The following is a 14,535-nucleotide window of genomic DNA, read 5'->3' on the forward strand; positions in this document are numbered from 1 at the left end:
GAACCCAAGACGGGAAGAAGGAGGTGGGTATCAAGTTCTGGACCTAGGTGCTCTGGCCTCTGCCTCCCCTCCCTACGCATGCGCACTGGGTCCCCGTCCACCCTCCCGCAACCACCTGAGCCACGCCCACAACCCCGAACCCACGTCTCCCCACTCTCCTTCCAGACCCCGGTTCCCCCACGCCCACCGCACCCAGCCGGAAGCTCCTGCGCACCTGGGCTGGGTGAGCCGGTGGGCACTCCGGGGGGAGTCGGGGCGTCACTGCCGCTCGGAGTTGCCACAGCGACCGGAAGGATCTCGATGGAGACGGCATCCCCTGGCCCCCGCACGATACGGATTAACCCCTTCTCCTGCAGCTCCTCCACCTTCAGCTCGAGCGCCGAGGGCCGCGCCGCCGGGACGGAGGTAGGCACTTTCTCAGGCTCAGGAGGACGCCTGGAGGCGCCCATGGGGGTCGACTCGCTGAAGCGCTCCTGTGAGCCCCGGGGCAGGGGGGGGGGAGGTCAGTGCCTCCCAGCAGGCCTGGCACAGAGCCCCCACCCTCTTGCCCGGGTAGAGGAAGTGTCAAGCCTAGAAGCCCCACCGGGCCAGGTCTTGGGAGCCTGGCCCGCCCCTGGCCCGGCCCCCTCAGCCCCCAGCCTCACCCGCAGGGTCTCCAACTCCTTTCGAGCCTGGCTTAGCTGCTTTTCCAGCTCGGCGATCTTGGCCATGGATTCGTTCTCCGCGTCCCGAAGCTTCTCTGTCAGCTGTGGCACAGCTCATGGTGAGCCCCCACCCGCCGCTGGGCACTGAGGGGGCGGCAGCAGGCACGCCTGCCTGCAGGGCTGGGGGAGGCTTCCGGACGTGCCTAGCGGGTGGGCTGAGCCTGGCACTTGAACCCAAGTAGGTGAGATCCTGAGGGCACTAACATTCTCTCGGGAGGAGGAACCAAGGCACCCCTGAGGAGGGAGGTGGGTGGAGAGAGACTGGGCCAGGACGGGCGCCAGGCACCCAGTTCCACCCAAGCCAGGGTGTGGGCTCCGAGCGCCGGGAGAGGAACGGCCTGCCTTTCTCAGAGGTCCCGCAGGGTAGGAGCCCAGTGAAGGTTCACTGAGAAAGAGGCCACAGGATTCGAGATTTGGATTCAGGTCCAAGTCAGGGGCCAGGCAGACAGCCACCCGCTACTCATACCCAGAACTAATGCCTGATGCCGGTGTGAGGCCCCGGGGGCCTCCTATGTGCTGGGCCGAGTTGGGGAGTGGCTCTCACCAGGGCCGCCTGCTCCTGCAGCTCCTCCATGTGCTCCAGCACCGCGTTCTTGGTCTCAGTATCCTCCAGCAGCGCACCCACGTCAAAAACGTTGTCCAAGTATGCTTGAATCTGCACCTGCAGCTTGTCACTCTCGGTGAGCCGCAGCCTCTGCCCCGGACAGAAAGAGCAGGGTGAGGCCGGAGCTGAGGGGTCTTTCCAGGACCCCCCCTCACCCCTAAGGCCTAGAGGGAGGGGCCTGAGCCCCAGCGTGCTTTTTTATTATTATTGAGATATAATTGACATACCATAAAATTCATTATTTTAAAGCATAGAATTCAGTAGTTTTTCGTATATTCACAGGGTTGTGCAAACATCACCACTGTCTAATTCCAGAACATTTTCATCACCCCAGAAGAACCCCTGTACCTGTTCGCAGTCAGTCCCTATTCGCTCCTCCCCCGACCGCTGGCAACTGCCAATCGACCTTCTGCCCCTGTGGACTTATGTCTTCTGGACGTTCATATAAAGGAATCATACAGTTTTGGGGCTTTTGTGTCTGGCTTCTTTCACTTAGCATAATGCTTTTAAGGTTCCTCCATGTGGTAGCATGTATCAGTACTTCATTCCCTTACATGGCTGAATAATATTCCCCTGCATGGATATATCACCTCCACCAGCTTTTCACCTTTTGGCTTTCAGAAATCCAATCCCAAAGGCCCTGCTCCTCCAAGAAGCCTCCCAAAGGAATCGGGGAACCTGCAGCTTCTCTGCACAGGCTGGACCAGGAAGCGCCAAGCCCCTCTGCCTACCGTCCCCAGGGCAAGGAACTCCTCTAGGACCTGGACGCATCCAACATGAGCCAGCTCCCACTGTGGCCCAATATCTCCGTGCTCCCCATTATGCGCTTCAGTCAGAACCTGTCTGAGGCTGATGCTCCCAAAGCCAGACAGACCCAGGGCCACCCAGAGCCTGTTCCGGTGCCTGTGATAATAGCTCCATGGACCACGTGCCTATAAGGTGGCAGAAAACGTTCTGCCTCATTCTATTGAGAGTCATTATTACCTTTATGATTCTCTTGTTTCACAGATGGGAAAAATGAGACTCCGAGAGAAGAAGAAACCTATCCAAAGTCACATGGGCTTGGAAGGGGCAGAGTCGGGATTTGAACCAGATCTGCCTGACCTCAACACCCACGCTGCTAAGCACAGAGCCACACTCTGCAGTTGGTGAGTGGTTAAGTCCCAGCGGGGGGATGCACGGCTCACCTCCAAGTACAAGTCCAGGCCCAGGTGCGTGAACTCATATTGCAGGAAGACACGGAAGTTCATGTTCTCCACGGAGTGGACCACGATGTTGATGAACTGCATGCAGGCCACCTGGGAAGCAGAGCCCACAAGCAGGGCTGTGACCCTCCGGGTGGGGGTGCTCAGTGCCTTCTGTCCCCCATTTACTCCCAAGTCTCTCCTTTTCCCCATTTCTCACTCAGCGAACTCAGCTTTGGCCCTACCCGTATTTCTCCCCCAGGTCCCCTCCCTCCAGCTTCCCTGTCTCTGACATCCACCCTTCCCCGACCAGCCACTCAGTCCTCATACTTGGCGGGAGCAGAGCCCAGAAGCCGGAGACCCCGGCCCCCAGGCTGCTCCTCACACCGAGGGTGGCCAGGGTGGCCAGGCCCAGCCTGGGCTCCCGAGCTCACCATGAAGTCAATGTTGCTGTCCTCTTTCTGGAAATATTCCATCAGCTTTTCGAAGCGGTGCTGCTCCCCACACACCTGGGTGGGGAGAATGGCTGTTGTGAGGGCCCCAGTGACACACCTCCCAAGCCATTTCCAGCCACCACCCTTGTCTTTCTATGGGCTCCTCCCCACTAAATCGAAGTCAGGCCACGTCGCTCTTCTGCTCAAAACCTCCCCTCCCTCTCCATCTCCCCCAGCCCTCCCTTCACTTACTGCACTGGCCACACTCGTGTCCTGGCACCTTCCCACCTCAGGGCCTTTGCACCTGCAGTTCCGTGCGCCTGGGGTGCTCTAACTCGAGATCGCCACCACACCAAGCCTCTCACTTCCCTCACAGCTTTGCTCAAGCTTCACCATCTCCGGGAGGCCTCCCTGTCCACCCTGCGACCCGTTCCTCCTGCCCCTCTGGCAGCCTGCTCTTGTTCCTCAGAGTGTCCACCGTTTTCAGATACATTATATAATCTGCTCATTTAGTATATTGTTTATTATCTGTCCTCCCCTGCCTTCTTTGTTTCTTGTGCTCACTGATGCATCCCAAGTGCCCACTCTGTGCCTGACACATAGTAGGCACTCAACAAATAGTCATTAAGGGAATGAATGACCGTACCCCACCTTATGCATCATATTCTCATGCATCCACTTAGCCAGAGTCAGCAGAGGCGTATGTATGCAACCCGGAGACGCATGGACCAAGCCCAGTTTGGATCTGGCCAGGCTGAGGGTCAGAGGTTCAGCAGATCCCCGTAGTTGTCCTTGTCGCCCCAGGCAGTGCCCCTACGTGACCTGGCTCCTGCCCTTTAAAGCTTCCCCATCCCAGATTATCCCCAGCCTGTGCTCCCCAAATGCCTGCCCAACACTCCCAGCTGCCCCCAGCGGAGGCCGCAACTGCCAGCCACAGGACTCCAAGCAGCCCTAGAGAGCAAGCACCTGTTGGGGTGGGGGGGCTTCAGTACCTCCTTGAAGTTGTCAAAGGCCGCCAGGATGATGTCATGCCCTCCTCGAACCAGGCACACGGCCGCCAGCAGCTCCAGCACCAGAGCCTTGGTTCTGGGGAACAGGAGGGCCAGTTTACCCCTTGAAAGCAGGCCCCACAGCAAGGCTGCGGGTGGGCCCGGCTGTGGGAGTGCAGGGAGGGCAGCTGATGGGGAGTAGGGGTGGGATGAGCCTGGTCAGCAGTCCTGAGAATGGGGGAGCAGAGTAGCCAGGGGTGAAGTGGCAGGAGAATCTAGACGTGGAGAAAGGTGAGGGGCCCGGACCTCACCTGGGGTTCTTGTTGTTGAGGCTCAGAGCAATCTCATTGACACAGGCTGGGTGGGTCATGACGAGGCTGAAGCCAGACTGGCGAGAGAGGAAAGGTCAGCTCCTCCAGGCAGACCCCCAGGACTGCCAGACCGGCCTGCCCAGCACCTCAGGCACTGGCAGGGCCATTGCCTCCTGGTCTCCCACTGCCCTCAGGCTTGGGAAGTTCTTCAGAGCCAACCACAGCCTTTTCTGTGGCGGCCAGAGCCTGGCCCCTCTTTCTAAATAACTTTGTTCGAAAGCCAGGGTCAGGATTCGGCACCTTGGATACAGTGAGCCCTCAACAGCCGGCTCAGTGAAGGAGGACTGGCCGCACCAGCCACTCCTCCAGACAGAATCACCCAGAGCGGCTGTCCCTGAGGGCGCTGTGTTCAGCCTTCCCTGGTGGGGGTGCCTAGGTCCCCACAGGAGGCATGTCCCTGACCCAGTCATGTCCAGGGTACTCCAGGGGACCTGACCAGGAGGGGGCAGAAATCTGGGCTTCCCCTCAAGCCTCATCGTCCTCAAGACCCTCAACAGCCCCCATCCCCAGGGTTCTCCAGCAGGGAACAAGGTCAGGGCTGGGGGGGACAGTGGGTCCCTGAACCCCAGCGGCTTAGGCAGCCCCCAGTGAGGACGGGCCCAGCTCCCCCGGGGCCCCCCAGTGCCTCACGCTCGCTGACCAACCTGGTAGTTCATGATGGCGCGCAAGCACATGATGCACACGTGGACGTCATCCTTCTGGCTAACGATGCGAGAATTCCGCAGGGCCTTCCTGCTGTGGGCAGGGGTCAGCCTGGGCGGAGTAGGGGGGAGGCAGCAGGGCTCAGAGTCCTACACCCGGCTTCCCACAACCCCTCCCCCCCCCCACAAGGCACATCTGGAACATTAGGCAATTGATTCCCACCCACCCACCCAAAGAGGCCGGCTGAGGGCAGGAAGGCTTCCTTGGTCCCGAGGCCTTGGGCCTGGCATGCTGCAAGGGGGTACGGAGGGGCTTCAGGAAGGCAAAGACCCTTAACAGCAACTTGGCATCAAAAAGGGTTGCTGTGTTGTGGGGGTAGACAGCCTATAAGAGGGAAGACAGCCAAAGCCTGGAAATCACCATGGAAATGCTCTCCACAAGGTGGCGCTCCCAGCCTCATGGGCTAATCGGCCATCTTGAAAGGCCAACTCTGAATTCAGACTGCCTGGGTTCAAATCCCCGGCCACCACTTACTAGGCAAGTTTACTTAATCACCCTGTGCCTCAGTTTCCTCATTTGTAAAACAGGAATGGTAATAATAGTACCTTCCTGATAGGGTTTTGGGGACTATGAAATGAGCTTAGAACAGTGCCTGATACATAGTAAGTGCTAAGAGCGTCCTTGATAATTCTTTGCTAAAAAATATGTATTTTTTTTTCCTTGTTGCAGAACTGCCCATCATGACTTCCACATCAGTGCCTCTTGACAATTCTATTGTGTTTCCAACAACACTGGGAAGCCCTACCGCCTCCCTCCATCTGCCACATCGTCCTTCTCCCGTCATTGCTCAGATATGCCTGAGTCTTTGCTCATGCTGTTCCTTCCACCTGGAATGCCCCTCCCTGTCCCCATCACTGCCTGTAAAGCCCGTATCCATCTGCGAGACATAGTTCCAGTGCTCTCTCTTCTGGAAGACCTTCCTGATGCCCCGGGAGGTAGCCACCTCCCCTCTCAGAGCTCCCGGTCACACCTCCACGATAGCCTGTCCAACATTGTCCCCTTCTAGACCAAGGGCTCCCAAAGCCAGGGTGATCTCTGTCTCTCCTGAGCACCTGCTACCATGCCTGATACATAGGAAATGCTATAAAATATTTGTTAAATGAGTGAATGAATGAGCAAACAAAGGAACATATTGTGAGAGTTTGGGGCTTAATATGAAGTAGGTCCCTAAGACCAAAGTTGGAAGGATGGAAGCTGGGGGTCCACATGAGGCCCCAGGGCTATCTTCTTCCCTCTCCCCCGCCTCCCAGCAGGATGTCCTGCATTAGGGTGGGGTGGCCTATCCACAGCAGGTGAACCCAGGGGTGTCAGCTGAACACCCCACCGAACCCCACCCCCACCCAGGGAGCCAACCAGGCATGCACCTGCCCCCAGGTGGCTACGTACCGGGGAGAGGGGGGGCACCTGGAGGCCGCACAGGAAAGAAGAGGGGGTTAGATAGGTACAAGGGAGGTCTCACCAACCCAGAAACACCTTCCTTATCCCAGACCCACCCAGATTCCAGTTCCTAGGTGCCCATCCCTGGAAGGCTTCTTAACACACCCATCTCTCAAGCCCTGCTCGAGGCCCTTACTGTGACCCCAAATGCCAGGCTGCCCCTCCCACCACCCCCAAGGGCCTGGGGCGGGGCTGGCAGGGTGCAATGGTCTAGGGGTGAATCTTCTATTCCCCCTGCCACCTTGCAAGGGGACCCACGTACTTGATGGTCAGGTGGCGGCTCTTGGGCTGGGGAGGCAAGGACGAGGGCGGCCCCTTGCTGAGATCTTCCACGGACTGCTCCAGGGGCTTGCTCTTCTCTGAGCTGGGGACTCCGTTGTCTGCGCTCTCCATGTCATACCTGCAGGGGTTAGAGTGGGGCTGAAGGCCCACCCTGCAGGGGCCCTCGAGGGCAGGGCAGGGAGCGCTGAGGGGAGAGAGGTATGTGCAGGGGAGATCAGGGGCTGTGCTCAGTGCTGTGCTGGGCAGAGGAGGGGGCCAGGGAATGATGGAACATAAGAGTAAGCCGCCCAGGTCCCAGCTGGCCACCCCAGGCCACATCCCTCCCTGTCCATGCAGGCCCTGAGGAAGGGACATCACCCACCGCGCGGGTGCGGTGTGCGTGAGCCCAGGGTGGGCTGGGGCGGCACCGTATGGACATGGCCGGAGGCATGGATGAGGTACAGGGAAGCACGGACCAGGGCTCTGAGAAGCAGCGTGAGGCCGGGGCAGGAGGCTTACGTGACAGAGCACTGGGCAAAGGCCAGGTACTCAAGGAGCACATCCAGGCCGCGGTTCTCCTCGTTGAGGAACTCCTCCACCCACCTGCAGGGCACAGGGCTCCCTGAGTTCCAGCCAGGAGCAAGGTCCTGCCCAGACTGGGCACGGAACAGGCACAGCCAGGGCCCCGGGGCTGCTCATCCCCCACCCCACGCCCGAGACACCAGCCAGCCCCAACCTCAAAAGACCCAGTGAGGCTAGAGGGTGCTAGGGGGCTCAGGTAGGACCCATGGCCCCGCCATGCCTCAAGGGGTGAACAGAGGGTAGGCAGGAGAGGAGGCAGGGAAGTTGTACTGGACACCCCAACCCAGAGGGGCCCCGCAGGCACGGCCTATGCGGGGATGGGGGGTGTTGGGGGGTGACGGGGGAGTAGCAAGGGGAAGCCCCAGGAGCTGCCTGGGGACAGAGCTCTCCAAGGCCCCCAAGAGGGAAATCTGAGCCCTTGCTCACCCAATGTGGTTTGTTCTCAGGGAGATCTCCAGCTCCCGCAGCACCTGTGTGGACTCCTGAACTCGCCTCTTAAACTGGGACCAAGAACAGGAGAGTCTGGTGGGTGAAGCCTGAGCACCCCCACCACCACGGCTGGCCTTTCACGCTCAGCCTCCCCCACCACCTCCACGTGCCTGCCTGGCGGAGTAAGCATCTCGGGCTACACACGGCCCCGCACACAGACGAGGGCGCACACACATGCACACACACAGAGCCTCAGGGTACACACACATTCAAATACGACTATCTGTGCAGCACACACACACACACATCCATACACAAGCGCCCTGGGTACATCCATACACGGACACCTGGGCTACACACACACGTGTGCACGCACGCGCATGCATGCACATGCACATCTACACGTGGACCCAAGGGTACACACTCACAACCATGTGCGGACACGAAAGCACACACGTAGTACACACCCGTCCACCCCGTGCACACACGCTGCACAGTGCACACGAGTGGACCCGTGTAAGCCTCCGCAGCTAGGCAAAGGAGCCTGCCCAGGGCCCCCTCAATCCCCTAAAAGTATACACGCACATTCATACACATACCCACAAAGGCCACCAGAAAGTTTATTCACACAGTTACTCTAACTGCCCAGAGCTTGGAAGGTGCGGCGGGGGGGAAGGGCCAGAGAAAAAGGGGGAGACATATACCCCCAGGTTAGACATCCAGTCCGTCGCTCCCTTGCGGCTGACCCCACCGGTATCCAGGTAGCTCTTCAGCTTCTGGATATAGGCGGTGGGAGGGTTCTTGACTTGAAACCGCTCCTGGGGAGATGGAATGGGGTGAACAGTGCAACAGCTAGAGTCCCCAGCCCTTGCCCCAGAATCCCATCCTCAGCTCTGACCCCGGGTCCCAGGCTATCTGAAGGCCCCTCTGAAATACTAAAGATCTAACCAAACCACCCACCAGGCTGCTTTAAAAGACCCGAGTCCCGGACCTTCACTCCCCACGCTGGCCTCACGAGCCACAGCCCTAGCGCGGTCCTGAGGTGGGGTTTGGAGGTGTGACTACTGTCACACACCCCGCCCTGGTGGTGGGGGGCGGGCAGGGACCCCTACCCCAGCCCCAAAGCCTCTGGAAGCAGCTGCTCACCCTGCCGCCTGGGCCCAGCCCTTACCCGCCAGACTCCTGCACAGCCTGCTTATCCCATTCCAGTCCATTAGCAGGAGCCGAAGGCCCAGCGCTGGCTCCCAGGGGAGGCTCCTTGCTCCCCACCTCCCCACCCCCAGCCTCCCTCCCTCACTGAATGAGGTCCCCACCCTGGCCCAGCAGCGCCAGAGGGGTCTTCCCTGCCACCACAGACAACAGCCCTAGGAGCCGGAGAGGCAGGGGCACCCGGTGAGCCGCGAAGGTGCAAACCCAGGGCCGGACCGAGCACCAGGAGACAGGGCTTCTAGTTCTTGCTCTGCCACTTGGGAACTGGTCACCTTCGGGCTGTTGCTTGGTTGACACTAGTTCCTCTGGGCCCAAGCAAAAGAAGGACGGGGATGCTGTCCCTTCCTCCTCACCTCCCATGGGGTCAAAGAGGCCCAACCCTGGGGTTGCCCCCTCTCCTCCCCAGCCCAGAGCTGGAGGGTCAAAAGAGGCTGCTCCAAGAAGCCCAGCAAGGAGGACGGTGACATGGCCTGGCTGGATTGGCCAGCGCCCCGCACTAGCCCCTGCCAGCTCTTCAGAGGGCAGACCCAGCCCTGCTAGGGACTCATAAGGTCCTTGGAGAGGCCCATGTCCAAGAGAAGGAGACTGTAGAGTCTTGAAGACACCCCCAGCACCCTGTGCAGATGCTACACAGGCCTCTGGGCAGGGTCTTGGCCCTCCCAGCAGCGTGGCAGTGCCCCCCCTCCTGCCAGCCCCAGCCTGGCCAGGGCAGGGCACCCTGATGCCGGAAGGGGCTGGTACCCACCTGGTCACAAATGAGCTCCCACTTCTTCTCGTTGTCATACTGGCTCAGCAGCTGCACTTTGTCCGGGGGCAAGTTCATGCAGTTCTGGGGAGGGGGAGGACAAGGTAAGGACCCGGAGCCTGGGGCCCCAATGTGAGGGGCAAGGCATGGGGTCAGCTCCCTAGGAGATCTGTCACCCTCGTGAATCCCTGTCACCCTCTCTCGCCAGGAGATAAGTAGATCAGCCAATGAGAAAACCGAGGCCCAAAGCTAGAAAGCGACACCGGGATTTGGCCCTGAGGCTGCCTGACCCCAGGGCCCGGGCTCCGTCATCCGTACACCACCTCCCCGCACGTCGGCCGTGATGGTAAGGGCATGGGTTCTCAGCCTAACTTCCTGGGGCCTCCGGCACCTCTGCTCACTTCCCCATGTGCAATAAGAGGGTACCATCTCTTCTTGCATTTGGGCGGGATCCATCTCCAGCCAGGCCCCATTGTGCCCCACTCCTGCGTGCCACCAAACACCACGGGGACTACGTGCGGCCCTGGCCCAGGGCACCAATGTCACAAACACCAGGAAACCTCTTGCCAGGGTGGAAACAGCTGTGTCCTCCTCATCCCTCTCCAGCGCCCTCCCTCTTCATCACTTCTAGAAGGAGGAGACTGAGACAAGTCAAGGGAGCTTGTCAGACAGGCAGGGAACTCCAAGCAGGCGCATCACGGCTGGAGGGGCAGGGGGGGATTCCTGGGGAAGGTCACCCAGCCACAGGAACTGGGGCCGGCAGCCAGCATCCTGGTTCTGTGGTGCTGGTGGCCCAGGCTGGGACTCTCCTCAGGAGCTAAGAAAGGTCAGCATTGCTCTGCCTGGTCCTCCTCCCCCAGCCACAGCCGTGCCCATCCAGCTTCTCCCTCACAGGGCGGGTGTAGGGTCCTGCCCGGTGCTGCCAGCACCAGGGGATCCCTGGCCCCCCTGAACTTGGCGTGTCTTCCTAATAGACACAGAAGATGACGCCAGTCTACCCCAATTCAGTAAACCCCAGGCTAAAAGAGGGTCTCCTAGGTGTCAGGCCCCAAGAGAGTTCTTGCCCTCAAGGAGTTCCGTCCCGCTGAGGATCCCCAGCCCCGAGTCAGAGGGCCCCTGTCACCAGCTCTGGTGGGTCACTACACAGCCTCGGTCACAAGGGCCTGAGAGGGGGCCACACCCACCCTAGGCTCTGCAGCCAGCTTCCTCGCTGGGGCGCTGGGCCTAGTTCTGGGGCTCTGGCCAGACCTCACCCCCAAAAATCACTGCCTTAGGTCAGTCCCAGACAACAGGAAGCTGGCTGCTCTCAGGCCCCATTGCCCAAGCTTTCCGGCGGGTGCCCCACTTGAGAGGTGAAAGGGCCTACCCACCGGGCCCCCCAGGCCAGCTGGGGATGGGGGTACGTCATTCTTCTCCCCATTGCGAAAGTGAGCCCCTGGACTGAGGAAACCGCTGCTGTCTCCTCTGCTGCCCTCCCCCAAGCCACCAGTAGCCAGAACGGCTCCTGCCACCACTGACCGATCGCCCAGGAAGGGCCCTTGGAGCTGAGGGCAAGGCCTCCCTCGGACCCTTCTCCATCCTTGTCTCTCTCTTTCCTGGATCTCCACAGAGATCCAGGGTGCAGCAGGGCAGAGTGGGGCGAGGCTCAGGGGGAAGGGGGAGGCTGGGAGGCAGCCAATGTCAGGGAAACTTGGAGCGGTGGCCGACTCAGAGGAAAGAGGGGGTGGCGGGGAAGGAGGGTGAGGAGGAGTGAGGGGGGTGGCTGAGCCCCAGCCACTGAGCCTTACAGGGGACAGCCGCTTCCCAACATGGGTCTTTCCGGGCCCTCACCCACCCCAGGGACCCGTCTGGTTCCTGGAATGGGCCCAGGGGCACTTCTAGAGGCAGCAGCTAATGCTAACTAATGCTCTGCTCTGAGCCCTCCCCGCGGGGGACAGCCTCACCACCACCATCCGCACCACCCGTCCCATCTTACAGGTGCAAGGACAGATGAGTTTAATGACCTGCCCAAGGTCACCAAGCCAGGAAGTGGGGAGCCAGGCTGGCTTTGAGCCCGGAGCTGACTCCGAACCAGCGCCCTGGCCCACTCCCCCGGGGCCGCCCCATGGTTACTCCCGGGGAGGGGGAGGCCTCTGCTGTGGGGCCCACCTGTCCCGACAGTGGTGGAGGGCAGGCCACTCCTTTGCCCCTTCCCCACCTGGGCGTGCTCAAGCCCCAGGGGCTACGTGCCAGCCTGCCAGACGGGCTAAATTTAGGCTCGGAAATCAGAAATAGCTCTGACAGCGCTGAGCACTAATTAGCCGCTGCTCCTCGGCTGTGCCCACCGGGGAGACGGGTACCCTAAGGAGTGTGAGAGGAGCCAGAAGATGCCACTCACTCAGGGTGGAGTGAAACCCTCCTGGGAAACGGCTGCAGACCCCAGACCCCAGACCCAGGGCCCTCGGCAAGGAGGCGGTACCACGGGGCCGGGGGCTGAGAGACAAGTCCAAGGTTGGCGGACAGCGCTCACGTGGGACGGGAAAGGTCAGGGAGGTCCAGGTGTGGGGCGGGGGGGAGTGGGGAGAAACACTTGCCTCCCGTGAGGGGACCTGGGGGGAGGAAGAGCCCGGGCTGGATTCAGGACATCCAGCTTCTGGGCCCACCTGGCCTGACGACTCCTCTGTCTCCTTGAGCCTCAGCCTCCTCCTCGGGAAAATAGGCACATTTCCCTTCTGCCTCGCAGCTCCCAGAGCTCCCGGAAATACCCAGTGAGAAGCTGTGTTTTGATGTAATAATACTCTCCAGTGATGCACACTGCGCAGACGGGTTTCACAGATTGGGGGGTGGGAGGAGTCCACCGGAGACCCCGAGGTGAGGGCCGGTGGGATGAGCAGAAGTTTGTGAAAACGTCCAGAGCCAACAGACCTGTCTCTGAGGCTTGGCCAAGAATGAACTGACCCTCCAGCCCCCCTTTCCCTGTTGCCCTTGAGGCTTTGAGTCAGGGAAAGAGGGAGAAAAGATCCATCTTTGAGGGCGTGGCCGAGAAAAGGAGCTGATTTCCGAACCTTCCTGTTAGAATGTATGGGGATCGTTCTCCCCTCCCCCGTCCCTTCCTCTCCAGGGGCAAGAGGGGCCTCCAGCCTCACTCCCCCAAGACCAGCCCCCTGCAAGCACTGCCTTGACCCACTCTCCCCCAAGTGCTGACATCTGGAGAGGTCTCCCTGGAGACTGACGGGCTCCGTCTGCATCTGGACACAGCCACACCCTCCGGTTTCACTTTCAGCTTGAGCTCAGACTATGTCCCAACCCACCTGCCCACCTTCTCCTCATGACGTCTGGCCCTTTGAGTCCCAGAATGCCCTTGAACTTGGGTACCAAGCCCAGTCTCAGACCAGCCCTACAGGGCCTCCACAGCCTGATGGGCCCAGAAGCCAGGAAGTGTCCCCCAGCCCCCACTTCCCCATCCATCTCCCCTCCGCCCACCTCTCCGTGGCCTCAACCTCGGTTTTAGAGCTCTCAGTGCATCTCCAAACACAATCCATTTTGTTCACGTTTTAAAGTTCCAGTATATAGATTTTCTGGGGGCAGTTCTAGGCAATCCCAGACTTAGAGGAGGACTCTGGAGTTACTGGCCCAGGATTAGGTGTTGAGAACCCCAAAAAGCTCACAGCTTCTCCCATCAGGGTTGAAGGGTCCCCATGGCAGGGACAAGGGGCAAGCCAGGTGGGAGAGCCAGGACAGCAGGGGCTGCCCAGCTGATCTAAGCCGGTGGGAGAATTACAGCACCAACAGTACACATTCCCCAAACGTCCACTCTGTGCTAAGTGCCATTCCAAGCGGTTTCTATCTACTGACTCATTTAAACCTCAAAAAGAAGCTTGCACAGGAAATACTATGATGATCTCCAGTTCACAAATGGGAAACTGAGACAGAGAGCGATTAAGTCACTTGCCCAAGCTGACTTGGCTGGCAAGCTGGTAAGAAGACTCAGTTTCCTTCTCACTGAGGGCAGCGAGAAACGTGGGTCCCAAACCCCCAGGGGTCTTCAGACAGGCTGGGCCCGGTCCGCCGTCTGAGGAACCAGGAACAGCCAGCCCCATTTCCTGCCACCCAGCACCCTACGCTTCCTGTTGTTGCCCACACTGAGCTCTTACTCACTGGGGAACCCCCCCCAGCACACCGTCTCTCAGAGGGAAGTGGAGGCCTCCCCACCCCCTCCCCATGTGCACACAGCTCGTTACCACCACTGCCCCACCCTCCAGGAGAGGTGGGCCCTCCTTCTCGTGGTTTCCGGCCACCAGGCAGTTTTGGGTCTAGGCCCCACTGTTGCTGACCTGCACGATGGCAGCGAGGGCAGCCTGGCCTGTGATGGCTGACGTTGGCAACCTTGGTGGGTCTCGGTAATGGAGGTGGGAAGAGGGGAAAGGCACAGTCCAGAGGGGCCTAGAAGGCCTCCAATATGGAGAGGACCCTATCTGCTCCGGTTATCATCCCCTTCCTCACGGTCGGGGAGAGTTTCTGGAGCACTTGCTCTGGGTCAAGCAAACTCTACTTAATCTTTCAACAATCCTAGGAGGCCAGCCTGGGCCAGCAGCATTCTCTTTCTACCCGTGGGCAAAACTGAAGTTCAGAGAGGTCACGTAACTTGCTCAAGGTCACCCAGGTAATAAGTGGCAAAGACAAAATCCAAGCCCCCAGCGTAATGACCTCAGAGCTCAGGAAGCTAGTCTGCTTTTCCCGAGAGTAACCCTTGCCCCCCTCAGAGGCGGGGACGCCTGAGCCACCTTCCAGGGCCCCCTGCTCCCAGGAAAAGTGCAGAGGTAGCCCCCAGGGCAGCCCCACCTGCTCCTGCCCATCTTACCCAGCTCTTTGCCAACTGGCCCCAGATGTCCCTGTGAATCATGC

At 60.0% G+C, this 14,535-nt stretch overlaps 1 protein-coding gene and 1 long non-coding RNA gene across 10 annotated transcripts in view; one reads left to right on the forward strand and one right to left on the reverse strand.

Moving 5' to 3' along the window:
* The window catches only part of FMNL1 (formin like 1), a 59,230-nt gene that overhangs the window by 5,935 nt on the left and 38,760 nt on the right, over positions 1–14,535 (reverse strand). For 3 of the 7 annotated variants that reach the window (XM_081804818.1, XM_031030765.2, XM_081804814.1), the window contains exons 2-15: positions 9,652–9,735; positions 8,402–8,515; positions 7,695–7,768; positions 7,206–7,289; positions 6,688–6,825; positions 6,375–6,392; positions 4,931–5,039; positions 4,227–4,303; positions 3,919–4,012; positions 2,927–3,001; positions 2,496–2,606; positions 1,249–1,398; positions 645–746; positions 215–473 (exon numbers count right to left, since the gene is read on the reverse strand). In XM_081804818.1, coding sequence (XP_081660944.1) covers positions 215–473; positions 645–746; positions 1,249–1,398; positions 2,496–2,606; positions 2,927–3,001; positions 3,919–4,012; positions 4,227–4,303; positions 4,931–5,039; positions 6,375–6,392; positions 6,688–6,825; positions 7,206–7,289; positions 7,695–7,768; positions 8,402–8,515; positions 9,652–9,729 — 1,483 coding nt within the window. In that variant the 5' untranslated portion in view covers positions 9,730–9,735. Of the gene's footprint in view, positions 1–214; positions 474–644; positions 747–1,248; positions 1,399–2,495; positions 2,607–2,926; positions 3,002–3,918; positions 4,013–4,226; positions 4,304–4,930; positions 5,040–6,374; positions 6,393–6,687; positions 6,826–7,205; positions 7,290–7,694; positions 7,769–8,401; positions 8,516–9,651; positions 9,736–13,592; positions 13,762–14,535 lie in introns of those variants that run through there. The other 4 variants (XM_081804819.1, XM_081804817.1, XM_081804815.1 and 1 more) reach the window with 2 other exon arrangements.
* On the forward strand, positions 265–6,116 carry LOC115941753 (uncharacterized). 3 transcript variants are annotated; one of them, XR_014140453.1, is made up of 4 exons: positions 265–405; positions 651–1,421; positions 2,317–2,456; positions 5,658–6,116. It is a non-coding gene; the product is annotated as an uncharacterized LOC115941753 (long non-coding RNA). The 3 variants fall into 3 exon arrangements; XR_014140454.1 differs by lacking the exon at positions 651–1,421 and having other exon boundaries at positions 274–405; XR_004076482.2 differs by lacking the exon at positions 265–405 and having other exon boundaries at positions 651–763.

Source organism: Leptonychotes weddellii, chromosome 15, assembly GCF_054177405.1.
Source record: "Leptonychotes weddellii isolate Sample4059 chromosome 15, ASM5417740v2, whole genome shotgun sequence".
In the NCBI taxonomy this organism is placed as follows: Eukaryota; Metazoa; Chordata; class Mammalia; order Carnivora; family Phocidae; genus Leptonychotes; species Leptonychotes weddellii.